Source organism: Protopterus annectens, chromosome 15.part0, assembly GCF_019279795.1.
Source record: "Protopterus annectens isolate FY-2018-M chromosome 15.part0, PAN1.0, whole genome shotgun sequence".
Taxonomy (NCBI): Eukaryota; Metazoa; Chordata; order Ceratodontiformes; family Protopteridae; genus Protopterus; species Protopterus annectens.
In genome coordinates, this window is record NC_056749.1 from 131,061,250 (window position 1) to 131,083,624 (window position 22,375).

Here is a 22,375-nt window from a genome sequence, read left to right on the forward strand (position 1 = left end):
TTGTCTGGATAGGTTTGTGTCACAGAGAGTAGTGCTTCACCGAAACATCTTCCACTCCATATAAAGCAATGTATTTCTCTTACTCTATTCAGACATAGGTTCATAGGTTCATAGATTAGTACTAAGCTACCTGCCCTTGCGAGCCATTTTAAGCCTAGCCAATTATCCCTTGTGAGACTCAAACCCTGCACCTTGTATTTATAAGGCAAGCACCTTAACCATTAGGCCACCCTCCCAACCCCCCATAATTTGGATGAATGGATGAGTAACCATAAATGTACCCCCAGTTTGCCACACCTGTCCCACATGCATAGGGAAAACATGTAAATGTCCAAGCATATCCTTATTTGGACCATTTCTGTGTTATTTTTATGCAAGATATAAGGGATAAAAACTACTATGGGAATGTAAGGCTTAACTTCTTAAAATACTCAGTGTAGTAGTACTTATGAACCTAAAGTATGGGTAAGATAATGGACAGTGTTAGTTAATATTGAATAATGCTGTGACTACCCCTCTCTGAGCCAGTAATCAAGGAGCTTGAATCCTCACCACTAACACTTGAGAAGGACATTCACTTTGAATACAAATGGATACACACAGTATTTCCAGATGCAGCTCTCTGCACAAAGTACAATTTCCCTTAAGAGCACACAGGAAACAGTCAGCCTGGGGTCTGGATTTCTTTATATCTGTCTCCCTCTAGGGCCTCAATAATACTCCCCACTGGTACAGCTGTAGGGTTAAGTCCTCAGCTGAGTGTCCAAGCCAAGTCCTCCAGCACCCTCTCTGTGAGACCACTGCTTCATGTCCCTGTTCCAAGTAGCTGACACACACTCTGTGAGATTTGATTTTTCACACACATGCACACACACACACACACCTGGGAAATACTGGCATAGATTTACGTGCTGTGCCCCTTCTGCCTTGAGTACAAGGTAGTTGTCACTGCCACCAGGCCCTTAACAAGGGGTGTCCGATTATACTGTGTAATATTAATACTAGTACAAATGGTAATACTTGACCAAGACAGCTAGGCCTTCAGGAGTGGCCCACACAGTGTCACCAAATAAATATAAGCACTCTCAAAGGTTAAATACTTTCTTAAAGAAATAGCCACAATAAAAATTATAAATATATGTAATAATAAATAATAAAAGAGCATGAAAATACTGAATATATATTTACAGTAAACCATAATATCTAAAACATAATTTCCAAGATAACTGGCAGAATGACTTCATCTGATCACCTGACTCTAGGTTCTCACAGTATCCCCCTTTCAAGCTGAGACAGGAATTTAGCATAGATGGCTAAAATACACATCTAAATGTTTATGGCAATCCCTGGGGCTTCCCCTGTTTTTACTGAGCTAATGAACAAAGGCTTCTTCCAGACCTATCGTCTCTGGTCCTGTTCAGCACAGTGGGGTGCTTTGTTTGTGGCTTAACAGCTAATTTAATTTCAAGGATTTTCCAAAACTAACTGGACTGAGGTTAACCAGTTCTCTTCCAGCATCCTTTGCTAATAGATATATATATATATATATATATATATATATGGATTCACTTCAGAAGCTCGAATTACCAAAATCTCGAACTGCAAATAACCGAAACCAAAAGATTGTGTTTCGGAAACTCGAACTTCTGAAGCGAAACCAACAAATAAAAAAAAAAAACACAAACCTCGCTTTTGCAGGGGGGCTTTGCCCCCCTACTTAAATATACCAACTCCAAGATCGCGCTACAGTGGGGAGATGGGAAATCTCCCGTCTTGCGCTGTATGTGGAAGCGCAAAACGGGAGATTTCTCATTTCCTGTCAACACCGCAAAACAAATAAAACATTACGTACACACAGAGCGTACAACAATACTTGCCTCTGTGTGCACGTAACATATTAAGCTAATTAAACTCTTATTTTTGAACACTACACATATTCGATTTACTGAAATCTCGATCATATGGTCTCGACCATATGAAATTCGAGATTTCAGTCATTCGATTATGTGAAGTGTTTCCATATATATATATATATATATATATATATATATATATATATATATATATATATATATATATATATACAGTTCTGCTACATTTGTAGCACAAGCATCTTGTATAAATCAGTTTGATATTCAAATGCCATACAGTTCCACTACATTTTTAACACAAGCATCTTGTGCACATCAGTTTCATATTCAAAGGATATCATTCTTTACAAAACTCCAGCTAGCTATGTTGGCACTAGCCCATATCTTCACCTCTGTAATCAGTCATGTCTTATCCTGATTGGATAGAGCCTTGTTCGTCCCCAAATGAGCGTGATTATGGAATAGGTGAGTTGAGGGAGGAGAGTGGACAGGCAGAGACAGGGACTGCTGCCGTGGCAAGTGACAGTCATCTATGAGAGCATAATTGGTTAAAGGGAAACAGACTGTGATAAAAATGACTGAAAGAGTTTTAACATTTGATGGAAAATATAAAGTATTCACTGAACATTTCAGTATGTGCAGACAGAAAAAAAGAAGTTAAAAAGAACCCTGGTAAAAGGAGAAAGAAAGTATATCTCTGACCCAGATTAGTTACCCTTCAGTGTCCTTACTGTATAAGGTATGTGGTTGGAGAAATTGAGTTCAGGGGGGTAGAAATGTATTTATTTATTGTTTTTTTTATTTAATCAGTTATGAAGTAGTCTTACATTAACAAATAGCACAGTTTAATCCAGACAAGGAGGAAAATTAGTGGAATAAGCATCCACCAATGTTGGTAAGTTTAGAAGTTCACCACTTGCAGTGTTCCGACCATAAGGTGGTCAGGGAACACTAACTCCCTGGTATATGTATTCGAGAAAGAGAGCAGAGGTTGACAAGACATTAATATAAAAAACTGGGTTTAGGTTCCATAACAATCTGTCCTCTGCACCTATCAGCAGAAATGACTTCACCTTAATTTGTGCCTCAGTGAAATTCCATTCACATTCCAGTTCCTCTACATTAACTACATGGACCAGAATAGTGCCAGATCTCTTCTACAGAACTCTATCTCCTCTTTTCCTTAATAGCAACATAGTGTACTTTTGTCTCGTATGCCCCTGCTTTCTAATACGTTCTCCCATCTTTCCACCACACTATTACTTATATAACATCACATCTTACTAACACACTAATTTTCTAGCTAAGTAAATGCTTTTCCATGTAGTTAACCTATTTACTGACTAGCAGCATGCTACCTTATGCTCACCTCATTTAATTTCCTGGTCTTTTTATTTTTTTTTCTACACTAAACAGGATTGGTGATAGTGCTTAGAGTAGGGATTCACAATTAGGACAGTATAATAAAAAAATAATGCTTTTGTTATTCTTGTAATAGATGCCAGCAGTAATACTGCAAATAGGAAGAATTCAAGTACAGGCTGCTTTAAAGTGTGACACACCACCAACAGTGAAGAGAAAAGTTACACAACAGCATTTCCAGGCCCCTGCAATTTACCCCCTCTGTCACTTTACTGCTTTAATACTTTAGGTACTTGTAGTAGCTGTTGTTTTTATATTGTACGTTACAGATCTTGAATACTAAGAACATTGCCACAGCCAAAGCTGCACATACAGTGGGCATACAATGCTCACCTGTGTTTGTACTGATGTAATCTCTCCTTGTGAGTGCTGCTAAATGTCCTTGATCACCCAGCGATACATCAGTGCAGTTGTACAGCTCCCACCCTGCAGAGTTTGCCTTATCAGTGGTTCACAGTGGTGTAGCTTCACATTTACTTTCTGTCTTTTAACAACCACAGCAAAACTCTGCCTCAGTCCATTTTTTTACCTTTTCTTAGGCTGGGTGTGCAGTATCATTGGGTTTGAGCAGGAACAGACTAATTGTCTTCCACTAATGTGGGGGGGGGGTGGCTGCTTTGCTCCCCTCCCACCCCAAAGTGGACTATTCAAAAAGCCTTGTCACTGGTTGAGGAAGTAGAAAGGTTCCATTCAAATTTTTTAAGCATCATAAACAGACTTGCACCAGTACGTGGGAGGAGAGCAAAATCTAACTTTCCCCCTTCACTTTCTAATCAGAGTAGAAGTCTTGTGCAAAAAAAAAAATCAAAGAGAAAGAACAGATCATGGTGGTTCAGACACATGCACAGAAAACAGAAGACAACCTGGTGAAGAGGATTAACCGTGTCCTTAAATGTGAAACTAGGTGGGAGGTTGGCATAATGGTTAAGGTGTTTACCTTATACATACAATGTTCAGGGTTTGAGTCTCACATGGGGTGATTGGCTAGGCTTAAAATGGCTCACAAGGGCAGTTAGCTAAGTACTAATCTATGAACCCAGAGATAAGGCATGGAATGAGTGACAGAAACTTAAAACAGCACAAATCCTACAGCACTTTAAAGAACCTTACCAAACACCAAGATAGCCTTCATAAGAAATAATACTATTCTTTCTGATTTACAAAGCAACCATAGATATAACACAAAATAGTTCTGGTAATTCATTAAGCAGATTTTTCACCCAGGAACTAATAATGTCCTTAACCGTTGTCCCAATAACTTCCCCTTAGAAACAGCCATCAGATTTAACTCATGCTTCGTCATCACAATCATCATCAAAAATAACCCCCTTTTTCCCATTTTCTACATGGGTTCGGGGTGTCATGTTAACTGTCACCATACCTCTCAATTCAGTGCCACACACCTGCCTTCTTCGACACTCATGCCTGACTGTAGAAGAACTTCTCGTATGCAGTCCATCTACCTCTTTGCCATCGGTTCCAGTTACCTTCTTCCTGTCTGTTCCAAATCCTCTTCACCAGATTGTCTTCTGCTTTCTGTGCATGTGTCTGAACCACCATGATCTGTTCTTTCTCTTTGATTTTTTTTTTTTTTTTTGCAGTTGGAGCTACTTTCCCTTCTGCTTTTATATCCTAATTTCTTCGTCTGTCCCACAGTGTGCATCCTACCATCCTGCTCAGGCACTTCATCTCCATCACCTCTAGCTGTCTCATCTGCTCTGCCTTTACTGCCCAGGTTTCTGCACCATACAGTAGTACTAGTCATACCACTGCCTTATACACCTTACTTTTCAGCTTCTTTGGCGTTCTTCTGTCATATATTACACCTGAGACTCTATAACATTTGGCTGCAGTGCCTCTGATTCTAGCTTTGATTTCTTCATTCAAACTTCCCTGCTCCTCAACCACCCCTCCAGATACTTGAAGCTATTAACCTGTTCCACTATCTTCCCTTCTATGTAAATTCTCAGCTTCTTTTGATTCCCCAGTTTGCTGCCATTACCACTGTCTTATTTGTACTTAATTTCATCCCATGTGCCTTCAGTTTTGCATTTCATTCCCCTTTGCTGAAGTTCTTACTCAGAGTCTGGCTGTAATGCTACATTGTCTACATATAGCAACTTTGTTGATCTGTCTTATCCGAGCTGTTTGCTAATGTAGTCCATCACCAGTAGGAACAGCAGTGGGTTTAGTGCTGAACCCTGGTGGACATCCACTCCCTCTGGGTACCTCTCTATGAGACTGAACACTGTTCATACTTGAGTCAATGGGTCCTTGTACACAGCCTGCACAAATTCTACCAATGTTTCTACGACTTTGAACTACTGCAGTACTGTCCAAATCAGCTTTCCGATCATCTGTCTCTTGTCAGAACTCATACTTCATTGACAGCAAAACTGCCCTCACCAATGAATCCTTCCTGACTCCTGTAACTCATGTCTTCCCCATTCAGTAAAGCCACCACCCTCACACTAAATCCGGATGCTACCTCCTTCACCCTCTGCTGATAACCTTCCTGCAGAATACTTAAAATTGCTGCTAAAGCCATTGCATGCCCAGTCTCCATCCTTATAAAGAGGTCAGCACAGGAACCTTATATTCCTATCATCTGAAAAAAAAATAATATATCAGCCCTGCCCACAAAAGTAACACTTTGACCAAGATATCTAATTTCAGACACATTGCCATCTTATCCCCCCCTCAAACTTATTGCAAAAATATGTACATAAACTACTGTAGTATCTCTTAAAAGAGTAGTTAGCAACCAATGCTCAATGTGGTTTTAAGCCTGCCAATAGCACAACTGCTCCCCTAACATTTAGATGTAACATTCTAGGCCTTATTGCTAAAGCTTTTGACACACTGTCTCATGAAAACTTGCTGCTACAGCTGTCCACACTGAGTATCTCACAACCTGCTCTTCAGTGGTTTAATAATTGCTTTTCAGAATGCTACCAGGCACTCAAATGGAATTCTTCCCTTTACTCTTATCTTCCCATCATTACAAGGCTCTATCCTTGGTCCTCTTCTGGTTAATATCTCTATAAACAGTCTTCATAATTCTGTGCAACAAGCATCCTTTGTACAGTATGCAGAGGATTCCACCTATGTATGCCTCCCAGAAAATCAAGAAACTTAGAGAAGATTACACAACATGCCTTTAACTGTGTTGAAAACTAGTTTTGCAACCATCAACTCCTTTTTATTCCAAAGAAAACTAAACTCCTTTTATTTTTCCTTAAATCACCCAACCTTGAGAAACATAACTTTAAAATCACATCCTTAAACAATGTACCTACTGAAGAAGCACCCCATACAAAACTGCTGAGTTACATTAGATGACAGCCTCACATGTGACCTCCACATGCAGACCAATATTAAAAAAAAATCCCAAAAACCTAGTAATGCTATATACAGCCAAAAAAATCCTTACCACATCCACGAGAATTTAACTGCCTACTTCCACTCTATTATACAGTTCTCCTATCCTGACTAATCTTCAGGCCATCCTAAAATCTAAACTAGAACAGTGTTACAACAAGGTAGCTAGATTTTCAGCTAATAAAAGTCACAAAACACATTACTGCTCTGCAATAAAAATTCTAAATTGACTAGAATTATCCCAGCAACTAAATGATACCCTACTGCTCTTAACATACATAATTATACTTAATCCCACGTCCTGCCCAGCTATAAGTACAATTCTCCACCACTACGTCCCAGCTCTTCACCTTCGATCTCCTGACAAAAATCTACTTAGCATCTATAAGGCTTACAAAAACTGTGGTCAAAGTTTGTGCTCACACTGTGTAGCAAAACTCTGAAATGCAATTCCTGAATCAGTCAAGGCAATACATGGCATTCAGTTATTTAAGCTTCAACTAACTATGATTCCTGGCTTTACACTTGCTACTCCCCTGGCTAATAATTTAATCTCTTGCTCCTCTAATACTTAAATTTTATTTCTGTTACTCTTAATCTTGCTGTATCCCGTATCTATTCCATTTATTACTTCTAACAAATATTTATTTTTTATTCTCCCCTCCCTTCATGTCCTCCTACTTATCCAGTGTTTGAATTTTACACTCTGACATTTGCTTTGCTTTGTGAATAATAAACTCACTCAATCACAACATGCTGACATGTTTCAATACTACACAATATTGTATTTATCTACAGAGTTAAGGACATGTGACGTAATAATTTCTAGTGTGTATTAATATTTGCATTAATCTATGTATTTACAGTGTATTGTAATGCAATGTCAGTTATAACTTGTGTAAAATGTATTTATTGTTCTTTTATTTGAGGAGCTTTTCTCCTTAGGCCTTCATTGAAAAAGGATAAAATTATTCAGTTGGATTTTCCTGGTGAACAAATGCTCATAAATAAAGAAATAGGAGAATAGCACCACAGAAAATATTCCTGGCAGGCAGAACCGAGACCCCTCATAATTTAAGAATGAGCTGTTTGTACAGTTACATGTCAATACAAAACTACATTTCTCGGTATAAAACAAATTTTTATGTGCTAGCAAATAAATATCCTTTCCATCAGCCAGCAGATGGGTCCAATTATTAGGCAGTGAACACATTGCCTTCATGCTTTTCCAATATGAATTAGGGAAACTTGATTTGCCCGTTTATAATTGTGTGAAATAATGAGTTTATTGTTCTGTTACAACTGATGACACCTGTTACTTGTTATTAATTACAAAGCTAATCAGTGTAGCTGTCAGTAGTGATACAGGAAGAAAGCATTACTCCCATTTCCTGAAGGCTGCTATGTCATTTTTTTAAAACAGAAGTTATTCCAGATGACACCAAGGATATGGAAGGTACATGTGCTTTTGCATCTGTTAGAAGGCATGTGAAAAAATGTTATTTGAAAACAAACATAAATAGTTCATTGATATATACGCTTGTATGATTAAGGATCTGTCATTGTCTCATCTACAGTTTGTACATGTATCTCATCTGCCACTGAACTGGCAGAATGTCTTTAATTTTCTGTCTTATTTTTGCCGGCTCATCATAAAACTTTTGATGTTTTGGTAAATCAGTGAGAGGAATTCAGTTAGTCAGTAATGCTAGTCATTAGTTTCATACTTCATGTAGTTCAAAAATGCATGTTGATGAGGGCGTGGCTAGCATGGTCATGGTGTAGCAGCAGATTTCACAAGCTCCACTGAGGAAAAATGCATGTTGATGCAGAATCTCTTGTTCTATTAACTTTTTAAGTGAATTAAATCAATACTTAAAAGTTGTCCCTCCACCACTAAGCTGAGAGGTATAGTTAGTACCTACATATTTTTTATATTATTTTCTTTATTTCTAAGTATAGTTACCTGCTTTATATGTATGTGCGTGTGTGTTTGTGTGTGTGTGTGTGTGTGTGTGTGTGTGTGTGTGTGTGTGTGTGTGTGTGTGTGTGTGTGTGTGTGTGTGTGTGCATGCATGTGCGTGTGTGCGTGAGCGCGCGTTTGTGTGTGTGTCTGTGTGTGTATTTGAGTGCGTGCATGTGTGTGTGTGTGTGTTTGTGTTTGCATGTAGTGCCACCAAGCCATGATCAGCTCCTTGTAACCCTGTGGACAGTTATGCAAACCATTGAGATACTTTCCAAGTCAGAGCTACGAAAGCAGATTGCCAGGCCTTTCTCTTAGATGATTAACACTTGCAATTTAAGTCCAGCCTACAAGCATTGCAGATGGCCATCTTGCCTCACCACCAGTGGGATAAACACACACACATATATTTATTGTTCACCTGTACCCCACTGCCCCCTTTATGATGAAATCCAGTCATGGCATGTCATCATACAGGCTGCCATCAGAGAGTTTTTCTGTTTTATAACCATGATGTCCTGTCTGCATGCTATGTAAACAGTCATGGGTGGGGCGAGCAGTGTGTATAATACAGGGCTGTTATGTCTGCAAGTAGTGTATCCCTTCAGGCAAATCTTTTCTCCCATCTCAAGCAAACAGCTCCTGCTAGGCTTCAGCCTCTACTGAAGCTTTATTAGTAAGAGGTGCATCCTGAAACTCACACCTTAAACAGAGAGGGAAGCAGGCAGTACATTTTCCTTTTCTCCCCCCTCCCTGTACTGACTTCTGCAGAACCTGAACAGCTACCTATACCCATGTCTTCTTCTTCTTTCAGCTTTTCCCGGGTAGGGGTCGCCACAACGGATCACCTGTCCGCTCATGATTGGCAGTGGAGTTTTACAGTGTCGAGTTGCCAGCCCGGCGCCCAACCTTCCACAGAAGGCACACACACACACGCACTCACACCTAGGGCCAATTTCGAGTGTCCAATCCACCTGCAGCATGTCTTTGGGATGTGGGAGGAAACCGGAGCACCCGGAGGAAACCCACGCGACCACAGGGAGGACATACAGACTCCACACAGAAGGCACCCCAGCCGAGGATCGAACCAGAGAACCTTTTGCTGTGAGGCGGCAATGCTAACCACTGCACAACCATTGTCTACTGGGTCATATTCTGGGCTCTATCCACGAATACCATGGAAATGGTGGTGTTTTATTTTTTCATTTATTTTCATTTGCTTTTCCTCAATATCAGCACATTGTTTTACAGGACTGATTCTATTCAAATTCAACGACTAGAAAAATTATTTTCTTCACTACTCTGTACACCTGTAGAGATGCTTTATTCTATGCCCAAGGCTGAGCCAAAGGCCAGCTACTAGTAGAAACTACATTTGTTTTGCTCATATATACATTACATACCCCTAACCTTGTAGATTTTCTTATTCCTTGCTTGTATCGTCAGACTTTCATGCAAGACATTTTCATCCCACAGTACACTTTGTGACACCTGAACATGATGGTGTTTCATACAACTTTTTCCTTCCATGTCCTGTGAGTATTGAATTTGATCTGCTTTGCATAAATTGAAACATTTTTTTAAAGTAAGCATTTCATAAAGATGTCTGTGTTTGTTTTTTATTCCAGTAACACCTTTCATTTGTTGCTAATTGCAGACTTGTAGATAAAGTTCTTTGAGCCTGGTTAATGTTGGCTAATTTTCTTAACAGGATGCTGCTTGGTTAAATGACAAAAAGGTGAATTATTCTAAATTGTGAAGTGAATAACATTAATAACACATGTATTGAAACACACATAAATACCCACACACATGGAAATGTCATTTATTTATTTATTTATTTGATAACCAAGTAAGCACACTGACCCTGGACTAGCCCTAAATATTTTTGTTTTCCATTTCAAAGTATCCTTCTTGTTGTCAGTCCTATATTCATAAACAAGCTCATAGTTTGATTCTTTTTAAACTAATTTGCTGCTGCAGCCTTGCTTAGTTGTTTCTAAACCCACGCAGATACTCATGAAAAACACATAGGAGAAGCATAGCTCAGCAATATAACACAAACCCTTTTCAGTATACAAGTCAAAACAATATTCAGTACAAATAACTCATCTGGTGAATTCATCATAATGCTTTCAAAAACAAGTATAACCCCTGACAACTGAGCAGAAAAAACAGACCATATAAAAACTGATGCAGACAGAATTTTTGCAGGCTCAGTGGCTTTGAACAATGCCCTTTAGTACACATTGACCCTGCAAACGCTCATACTTGAATCTTTATAAGACTGTAAATCCACGTTTTGTTTTGTTATCAGGCTTACCAATAAACATACCATGCCAAGCCTTCTTTGGATTCAGCGGGGATGCCCGGCCAATGATCTACTGGATGAAAGGAGAAAAGTTTGTTGAAGAACTGGAAGGACATATTAAAGAAAGTGAAGTCAGGTAAGCAATATATCTGTGCTATAAGTGGTTTAACCTTTTATTTTACACTTAGAAATGTACTAAATAAGCAAATTTCCATATTATGTTAGACAAAAGTATCTGGAAGAAAATAAAACATGCACTGTGCAATTAGACAAAATTATCTGGAAGAAAATAAAACATACACTGTGCAATTTGTTGTATTATAAATTAGTTAGTACTTTAATCACAAAATAATATATTGTGTGCACAATGCAATAATTCCAGGCATTGTAATAAAACATTTAAATTGAAGTAATGGTTGCAATGCTGTTACTCAAAGACAAAGTTATAAGTGAGTTTTCTTTTATTTAATGGTTACTTTGTGCTTAGCACATAGAAGTATATACACACACATCCACATACACACGCACATGTGCACATCTTACAGCAGTAGGTATTTCTGCCATCTTTTAAGTCTTTAGTCTATTACATGAGGACATATCTCAAGACTTACATGATTTCTCAATGTAATACACACGTTCTTGTCCAGACGCAGTGCATCAAGTACCCATATACTTAAAACTGGAGCTGTTGTGTAAGAAACAAAATAATATAATAAATGAAGAGGAGTTAAATCAATGAGCAGAGGGAGTTTGATTTTAAAATAAGGCATGTTATTTCTTCTGGTTCCTTTTATTTCCATATTTGTACATACTTATTTTACTTTGAACAGTAATTTCATTCTCTGATTTGAAAACAATATTCACATTTAAGTGTGCTTGAGTAAAACATTATGTCAGATCATCTCATAGTCACTGTTTATTTATCTGTATGATTTCAAATCCCTGTGCACTGATTGTTTTGAAGCAGTTCTGACAAAGTAATAATTTTGAAGCAAGGTGTTTATGAAACTTGTTGCTAGTTTGAAGATTATCTAAAACTTCAGCTGTAAGATACTTTTGCATTTTAAGTTATTATGAGCTTTTCAGTTTTAGATATTGAGTTTTAGAGTTGTTGTTTAAAAAAATGTTGGTTTAGAAATTCTTTAAAATGTCACTCTTTTTCCAGATGGGCACACTGTGCTTTGGTATTTTAACCAATGACACAAGATGGAAGTGATTCTTATATATATTTTTGGTCTCTGTGTTTCTACTGAGAACTTGTTAGAAATTAGCCATTGGTAGCAGTAGGAGGTAGTTTCATTTCTTTGATATTCTGTGTGTTGAGCTCCTAGCCTAGAGGGCTTCTCTTACCATGTAAATGTTATATCTTGTGTTATTTCTGCTAAAATATCTGAGCTTTGTCTGGCTAAGATCTACCTGCAGTCAACTGGACGTATAAGCACCTTAAGTACACTTTTATCTGCACTTTTTCATATAGTACTGCATTTTATTTATTTATTTTTTCACTGAATATGAATTGAATTGAAAATGTTGGTCTCTGTGTTTCTGCACAGAACTTGGTAGAAGTTAGCCGCTGGTAGCAGTAGGGGGTAGTTTCATTTCTTTGATATTCTGCGTGTTTAGCTCCTAGCCTAGAGGTCTTCTCTTACCATATAAGTGTTACATCTTGTGTTATTTCTGCTAAAATATCTGAGCTTTGGCTGGCTAAGATCTATTTGCAGTCAACTGGACGTATAAGCGAATTTAAGTACACTTTTATCTGCACCTTTTCATATAATACTGCATTTTATTTATTTTTTCACTGAATATTAATTGAATTGAAAATGTTGGTCTCTCTGTCTCTACAGTTAGTTCCACATCCCCCCTCCCTGTTCTTGTTTTGGTGTTAATCTTGGTAGCTTTGAAATTGCCCGCCTCTCTTGTAAATTTGTATTTTCGGCTGGAGTGCCTTCTGTGTGGAGTTTGCATGTCCTCCCCTCAGTCAGGTGGCCTCCGAAAGACATGCATGAATGGGCGTGCCTTCACTGAAGGTTGGGAGTCAGGCTGGCAACTCGGCACCATAAAAATCTACTGCCAAACATTAGCAAACCAGAGTTCCGCTGTGGCGACCCCTAACCGGGAACAGACGAAAAGACAAACAACATACTCCTTCTGGGCCCATCTCATTTGCTCACTCAACTGAGTGCAGTGAGATCATATTCTAATTTCAGGCACTCCTACTAGTCCCATCGTTTCAGTTGTATCCACTGTGTACAAAGAGAGCATTTGAGAAGGACAACCCCTGTAGTCTCTTAATCCTGCTCTGTTCCCTCCCTCAAAAAAATAAATAAATAACACACACACACACACACACATTATTATATATACTTTATTCAGCTGTTCTTATTGTAACTGTCTTAGTTTGCTGTTCTGTGTGCTGTTATCTGTTCAGTTGCTCTTACTCTGCACTTATTACTGCTTGTTAGTAGCCTTCTAATTTACTGACTTCCGCACTTGTTTTTAGTCATTTGATAATTTAATTGCATTTATTTAAACTGTATTTGCCATAATATTGCTACACACTCAAGTGTGTTAGCCTTCACTGCATTTGAATTGTATTTATTGCTGTTTTAGCTGCTTTTCTGTAAAAAATAAATAAATAAATAAAAAATTCTAAGCTTGTTCGCTGTCCTTCCTGTAACTAGCCTAGTCCAGATACAGACTTGCTTTATCCAGGACTGTTGGTAAGCTTCTGAGCCCCCCAAGCCTTTCTGTGTTGGAGGGAAGCCTTGTAGCATATCAGTGGGAGCGGTAAGCACTAGGTAGCCTATCTACCACAAGAGGAGTGGGTTTTGGCCCAGAAATTGTAGTTTATTGCCTGTTTGGGCAGTTTTTCCATCTCTTTCAACTCTCTGGCTTAAAAGCCCGCATTTGCGTTTTTTTCCCGCCTTTCCTGTAACTAGTTTAGTCCCGGTACTGATTTGCTGTATCCAGGACTCTTTGTAAGCTTCTGAGCCCCCAAAGCCTTTCTTTGTCGGAAAGAAGCCTTCTAGCCTATCAGCGGGAGAGGTAAGTACTAGGTAGCCTATCTACCACGAGAGGAGTGGTTTTTGGCCCAGAAATTTTAGTTTATTGACCATTTGGGAAGTTTTTCAATCTCTTTCATCTTTTTGGTTTAAAAGCCTGCATTTGCACTTGCTTCCCGCCTTTCCTGTAACTAGTCTAGTCCAGATACAGATTTGATGTATCCAGGACTGTTGGTAAGCTTCTGAGCCCCCAAGCCTTTCTGTGTTGGAGGGTAGCCTTCTAGCTTATCAGTGGGAGTGGTAAGCACTAGTTAGCCTATCTACCACAAGAGGAGTGGTTTCTTGTCCAGAAATTGTAGTTTATTGGTCATTTGGGTAGTCTTCCATCTCTTTCAACTTTCTGGTTTAAAAGACTGCATTTGTGCTTGTTTCCTGCCTTTCCTGTAACTAGCCTAGTCCAGGTACAGATTTGCTGTATCCAGGACTGTGTGTAAGCTTCTGATACAGCAAGCCTTTCTGTGTTGGAGGGAAGCCTTATAGCTTGCTAGTGGGAGTGGTAAGCACTAGGTAGCCTATCTACCACAAGAGGAGTGGTTCCTGGCCCAGAAATTGTAGCTTATTGGCTGTTTGGGCAGTTTTTTCCATCTCTTTCAACTTTCTGGTTTAAAAGCCCATATTTGCACTTGTTTCCCACCTTTCCTGTAACTAGTCTAGTCCAGATACCGAGTTGCCGCATACAGCACTGTTGGTAAGCTTCTGAGCTCCCCAAGCCTTCTGTGTTGGAGGGAAGTCTGCTAGCTTATCAGTGGGAGTGGTAAGCACTAGGTAGCCTATCTACAACTAGAGGAGTAGTTTTTGGCCCAGAAATTGTAGTTTATTGATCATTTGGACAGTTTTTCGATCTCTTTCAACTTTCTGGTTTAAAAGCCCACATCTGCGCTTGTTTCCCACCTTTCCTGTAACTAATCTAGTCCAGATACAGATTTGCTGTATCCAGGACTGTTTGTAAGCTTCTGAGCAGTGCCAACGTCTGTTCTAAATGTTCCCTTAGTTCTGCTAGTTCTCTCCTCTCCTGCACTTTTACTAGCTTGTTAGTTTAGCACTTTACCAGACTTCTTGTAGCAATTATTGTAGTACACACTAAACATTCTACAACAAAACAGCTACAGTACTTATTAATCCCCACCCCTCCAGGCATGTGTAAAGGTCAGTTTCCTGTGCTTTCCTCTATTAACCTGGTGAACTTGGGCATCCTGAGGCAATGTAGCAACTGACTCATGTACACTGACAACCCTCTCCTCTTACCCCCCCCAACACTCAGACTTGTGAGAGATGCACTTATATATCCAAATTGGAAGTCTGCGCTCTCCAGCCAAGAGCGGAATAGCTGGTCAAGATGAGAAGGTCAACACTTGCACCACACCACATGGAACACATAGCCCTCCAGAACACACACCAGCATTGCCTTCACATAAAAACACAAACCACACACCCACCTTTGCAGAGGCTCTCAATAAAAATCTAACCGAACAGCAAAGACCTCCAAGGCAGAAATGCACTTGACCACCACTACACAACACTAATCATGAGACACATAACTCTCCTAAACAGTGTGTCACTCAACCAAAGCCCCTGAGGCAAAACAGCATGCCCAACACACTAGTCATAGGTGACTCGATAGTGAGGCACACTGATGTCCCACTCACTAGGTTGAATACGGAGAAAGTAACAGTCAGCTGCCTGTCAGGCGCCAGGATCCACCACATAATGCACGCACTCAGGTCCCTCAACAACAGGTATAAATATGACTCTGTCATTGTGCATGTGGGTGTGAATGACCTGAGACGTACCTCCCTGGACTACATGAAAAGAGACATGGAGGAGCTCTCGGATTATGTAGCCCAGGCAAGTATGACCCTAGCCCTGAGCAGCATCTTACCATCACCCATAATGATACCACAGTACAAGCAGAAAATGATTGATTTCAACAATTGGGTAAGTTATTGGTGTCATTCTAAGGGGATCCATTATCTGTCTGCCTGGGATGACATGACTGACAGACCTCAATGCTTTGCCAGAGATGGCCTGCATCTGTCATCGCTGGGGTTCTAGATACTGGCCAAGACTCTTGCCACCCCTATAGTGCCTTTTTTAGGTGGTGTTCCAAAGACCAAATTACCACCATAACAGATACAAACAAATGCAATTTGAGGGTCATGCTGCACAATGCTAGTAGTCTAAATTATAAAATGCACTCGTTCGAAGTACTCCTTAAAATGGAGAACATCGACATTTGTGTTGTAACAGAGACCTGGTTCAAGGCAGCAGAAAGCACCCCTGCACTACCAGGCTACAACTCATTCCACACCTTTCGGCCCCAAAACTTGGACCGAAGCTCCAAAGGCGGTGGTGTCTCCATATTCATAAAGGATGCGCACACCTCCAGACTGGTAGCCCAACATAACACATCTGAGATACTTCAGGTACAGCTAACATTGGGTAAGACAGCGATTCAGGTCATAGCCTGCTATAGGTCATCAGCCATGTCAAAAGATTCACACTCCACATTCCTAAGCACCCTGGAGAATATTAGGTCCAACCTAACACTCTCATACAGGGCGACTTCAACTACCCCTCCATTAACTGGGAAACTATTCATGTACCAATACACTTCCCTAACGCTTTCTGGAATTCATTAATTCCAGTGCCCTGGACCAACTCGTTCTTACCCCAACTAGAGTTCGCACCATCCTTGACCTGGTCATTACTAACATGGGCGACCGGTGCTCCACACCAATAGTCAACTCCTCCATGGTTAGATCCGATCACAAGCTAATCATCTTGGAAATCCGCATCCCTCCCACCACCCAAACAAAGGTAACCACCATGAAAAACTTCTCCAAAACTAACTTTGAGCTCCTAAAAACAGAGGTAGCTAACTTCACGGCACCCATGCAAATGGAGAATAGTTACATGACCACCATATCATACACCAGTGTACTGTACAAACACGTACACAAATGCATGGATCTCGCCATACCCACTAGAACTAAGACTCTCTCCTCAAAAAAAAAGGAAGCCAATCTGGTGGTCCCCTGCCATAAACAAACTCTACAACAGAAGGAGGAAACTGATGTGGAATAAGGTGAAGTCCCAAGACTGGAAAGACTCCCTTATCAGCCTCAGCAAAAGGTTGAGATCTCTCATCAAATCCTCTAGCTAGGTATGAAAACAGAATTGCAGCAGATAGTAAAGACAACCACAAGCCCTTTTCTAGTTATGTAAAGAATCTCCATGGCCATACCCAGATTTGCTGTGAGCTACTGCACAATGTTATCTCCTATACCGAGCCAACAGATATTGCAAATATACTGGCGAACAGATTCCATGCTAACTTTACCCCCCCCCCCCAAAGGACCAATCATAATACCAATAGATTGCCAGGCACCCAGTATTACTGCTGCACAGCTTAAAACAGCACTGTCCAAGGCCAAGAATACAACTTTTAAGGGACCTGACAGTATCCCTGGCTGTGTTCTACATGATCTACAGAGTGAACTGGCACCTCACCTGTGTGCCCTGTTCAATCACAGCCTCACCTCAGGCTTTGTCCCACCAAATGGTGCACTGCTACAGTTATCCCTCTCCACAAAGGAGGAGTGACTACAGACCCCAGGAACTATCGCCCCATTAGCCTGACAAGTCTAATATGTAAAGCTATGGAATGCATCATCATGGACCAAATAAACAAGGATATAGGGAATCACCAGACTCTAGATCATACACAGTTTGGTTTTGTGAAGGGTAGATCATGCCTGCTCAACTTGGTTGACTTCTTTGAGTCAGTCACCAGAGCTGTGGATGAAGGTAAGGTGGTTCATACAGCCTAACTTGATTTGGCCAAGGCCTTTGATACCATTCCCCACTCAGGAATCATAGAAAAACTTACTAAGCTAGGCATCAACCCCTATATCACTAGGTGGGTTGCAAACTGGCTCACAGATAGAACCCACAGTGTGAAAGTAGCTGACTCCAAGTCAGACTGCTGACCAGTCACGAGTGGAGTCCCACAGGGTTTGGTCCTGGGTCCTCTCCTGTTTGGTATCTACTTCTCTGAAGTCCAGGCCAACACAAAGGGACTCTGGCTGACAAAGTTCACAGATGATTGCAAGTTGGGAGCTATTATTAACTCCCCAAGTGATGCTGACATCCTACAGAAAGGCCTCATTGAGAACAACGACTGGTGTCAAAACCATGGCCCTAAGCTCAATGCCAAAAAAATGTGTCTTTGTCCCCTTTGGGAAAAACCTGGTTCCCTTGAATTACCACATTGATGGTAGTCCACTGAACACACGTTGCTACTGTTGTCAGAAAGTCCTTCTATATGGCACATCTCATTACTAAGGGTTTTGCACCAGGAAGAAAGAGGTCATTGTCTCCCTCTACTCTTCCCTCATTAGGCCAATCATCGAGTACAGTGCCCCATTTAGCATGTACCTCACTAGGCACCTGCAACAACTGGAGAGGCCGCAAAAGTACCTCACAAAGAGGATCCTAGGCCTTAAACACTTGTCCTATATGGACAGATTAAAAAAACTCCAACAATTCTTTGTCTCATATCGCCTACTTAGAGGTGATCTCTACTTGACTTACAAAGCCATGACTGACCCAGCTCTGTTAGAAATGCTACATCTAAAGAAATCGCAATCCCTCTGCACCACACACTCCAGAGACCTCAACCTCACTACCACAATCAACAGAACATTGTGGAGGGACAGGTTCATAACCCAGGGACTGCCCATGCTATGGAATACACTTCCCATACATGTCAAGCAGAGCACCTCATTGGCCCTCTTCAAGAAAAATCTTGATGAGTGGATGGGAAATAGACAATTCACCCCGGGGATCACTCCAGTGGCTCTACTCAACAGAGGCACTAGGAACTAAGGTTGGATGGCACGATGCCAGGGTAATCCTATGGGCTAGGCTTGTAAAGGCTCCAGGGCCATTAGCCTACTACACACCTATGATCCTATGAACCTGTAAGGTGTACTAGCAAGTGAGTAGACACCTTCACTAGTCAATGCAACCTGCAAAGTGTGCCATACACTTTACAATAATGGATGGTACAGTGTAATCACACAAACTTTGAAAATGTAGCAAGAGATTTTCATAAGTATTTAACCTTGTGTAGTATTCTGTGCACATACACAGAAGTAATTATTTAGCCATTTAGTAAAATAATCTTTCATGACCCTAAGGACTTTTAGCATACAAGGTCTGTTTGACAGGAGCTATTTCTTTAAGATCTTGCAAACTCAAACTCCTTACTTCAGTAAAACTGTCTGTCCATCCTAGCCTCCTCCTTCAATGTTTCCCAACATCTGAATCTTCTGTAGTGAATCCTGTCTTTGCATTATATGGTCAAACCATTTGAGTTTTAGTTTTAAAATTAGACCTTCCAGTGAACAGTCTTGATGTATTCCTTTAGCTGTTGACTGATTTGATATTCTTGCAGTCTACAAAATTCTCAAAGATGGGAGTACCTATCTCAAAATTAGCAGTGACCATAACCAAGAAATGATGCACTCCTAAGGGTTAGCCAAGTATGTCACAAATTATCTTTATAAAAAAAGCCCAGCAACGAAAACCTCCAATGGTTTTTACAAATCTTTAACCAAATGTCAGTTCCGTTGCTTGCAGCGTACTCTACAGAATGTTATTAGCAGTTCTATAAATATAGTCCTTTTTATCTTTTGATAATAATCACACACGAGGATAGTAATCTGGCTACCCAAAATCTCAATACATGTCTATCATTCCCCCAGGCCTTCCTGTCATTGCAGCTGTTACAATTATGTCAGCATTTTTCATCGTCTTTTACTTATACTTTTTTAGCACCCTCTGTTTGGATATAAAAATGAAACTGCTATGGGAAAGGAATTTTCCTCAAATATTTAGATGATGTTAGCAAGGACTAAACACAGTAGCCAAGTTTCTGTCAGCATAATATTCATCACTACCACCATTAAAAGCATCAATGAGAGAAACTGTCAAATTTTTGAGGTGCCAGAAGCACATATACCCAGAGATGGCCTATTGAAGAAAGTCTAGTTAGATAATTATAAATGTTAAGAAAATGGTTGCATCAGAAATACAATACCCTGTTGGAGAACAGACATTCGCCAACAGGGTATTAATGTACAAGTATTACAGGTATTAAATCCCTTCCTGCCAATTTATTAAGCTGCACTAAAGCATGGGAAAATGGCCACTATGTTAGTATCATTTGTTAAACAGTAATGTTTAGTGAGCATACTTCTGAACTGTACAGATTTTTGCAGAATGTCCCGATTTTTGCCTCACATTTTTGGTCTGTTTCTCATAATTCTGACAAATTGTTGGCAAATTATTGAGGATTAAAGTCGGAAAATAATGACAGACATTTGAGTTTCAGACTTCATACCCTTCAGAAAGTTTATGTTAATGCATATCCTGTTGTTCTATCAACTTTCTAAGTTTGTTGTTGTTGTATCTTTCAGCTTTTCCTGGTTAGGGGTCGCCACATCAGAACTCCGGTCCGCTAATGATTGGCAGTAGATTTTTACGTACCGAATTGCCAGCCCTGACGCACAACCTTCAACGAAGGCATGCCCAGTCATGCATGTCTCCACACAGAAGACACTTTAGCTGGGAATCAAACAGGACAACGTCTTACTGTGAGGTGACAACGCTACCGCAACACCACCACTGCAGTCTCAAATTTCTGTTTGTAAGAACAGTATTTAAAAAGTGTCCCTATTTTTGGGCCTTTGTCCTCCATTATTTATGGCCTCGTCCAGATTTTTTGCTCTAAGAGGTTGAGAGGTAAGTTAGTGAGCATCACTTAAAAAAAAAAAAGTAAATAACAAAAGTAGCTGCAATAACCATTTACAAAGAGCTGTTTAGCGTGTGGGGGAAAATAAAACAAATCAAATGCAGTTAACTGCTTTAGAAGTGTGTGTGTGTGTGTGTGTGCGTGTGTGTGTGTGTGTGTGTGTGTGTGTGTGTGTGTGTGTGTGTGTGTGTGTGTGTGTGTGTGTTTGAGTATGGGTGTGAGGGCATGGGTCTAAACAACATTCTGCATATGCTGGACCATACCAGTATAGCTAGAGGGAAGTAGAAGTTGGAAGGCCTTTGGAGCGTTCAGATGTGCAGTATAGCTCAAAATAGTCTTCCTGATAAATTATTTAAGAAAAATAATGTAAACTTTGTACGTTTATGTTTATTGTAATAAAATAAGTCTTCCACTTTGTATTCGTTTGATCTTCTTACCTTTTCTGCTGCTATAGCCAGGCTTCTAGTATGCTTTGACCTAAAACATACAAAAGTGGAGAAATTATCTTAGTTATAATCCAAAATGAGCTTTTTAAATTTCAGTAATTGTTAGCATAACTTTCTCTTTTTACTTTCCAAAACAAGGTTTTGCATTGATACATATAAATGTATTCTGAGCTAGTCATGACAGTTTTATTATTTTTTGTATCTGAGGTAGACTGCAGCAGATATGCAAACTTTGAAGGCAATTTCATATAGTAAATGCAATTTTTTCTTCATATTTTCTTGTTTTCCTGATAAATTATTTAAGAAAAATAATGTAAACTTTGTACATTTATGTTTATTGTAATAAAATAAGTCTTCCACTTTGTATTCGTTTTATCTTCATACCTTTTCTGCTGCTATAGCCAGGCTTCTAGCATGCTTTGACCTAAAACATACAAAAGAGAAATTGTTATTTTAGTTATAATCCAAAATGAGCTTTCTAAATTTCAGTAATTGTTAGCATAACTTTCTCTTTTTACTTTCCAAAACAAGGTTTTGCATTGATACATATAAATGTATTCTGAGCTAGTCATGACAGTTTTATTATTTTTTGTATCTGAGGTAGGCTGTAGCAGATATTATGCAAACTTTGAAGGCAATTTCATATACTAAATGCTATTTTTTCTTCATATTTTCTTGTTTTCCCCATTCCTGAACTAGGGAACATTCAGTTCTGACAAAAAGACTTTATTTTGTCGTGTAAAGTGCCCTATGAGTATATTACTTAGTTGGGGAACTTTACCTGTAAACCTGATGAAATCTGACTCTGGATGCAGGCAAGCAATAGGACCTCTCAACTTTGCTCTTGAAATGCCTCTTGCATTGCCAGGTATAATCAGAGAGCATTCATATCTGTTGACAGCTGTTGTTTGCAGATCTGCATTCAGGTAATGCCAGTTAAAGTATGTGCATGCAATTTCAGTAGAATCTAACAGAAGGACACTGTACTCCCAGCTGTAGACATGCAATGTGTGCATGTATCCCCAACAGTAGGCTTAGAATGTGTACATGCACTCTGAGCTCTAGTCATACAAGGTGTGCATGCTTTCCCACCTGTTGG

The 22,375-nt window shown here is 39.7% G+C and overlaps 1 protein-coding gene across 1 annotated transcript in view; it reads left to right on the forward strand.

The window, feature by feature from the left end:
• The window catches only part of LOC122789801 (X-linked interleukin-1 receptor accessory protein-like 2), a 1,631,279-nt gene that overhangs the window by 925,858 nt on the left and 683,046 nt on the right, over nt 1-22,375 (forward strand). The window contains exon 3 of the mRNA XM_044057243.1: nt 10,955-11,084. Coding sequence (XP_043913178.1) covers nt 10,955-11,084 — 130 coding nt within the window. The remainder of the gene's footprint in view (nt 1-10,954; nt 11,085-22,375) is intronic.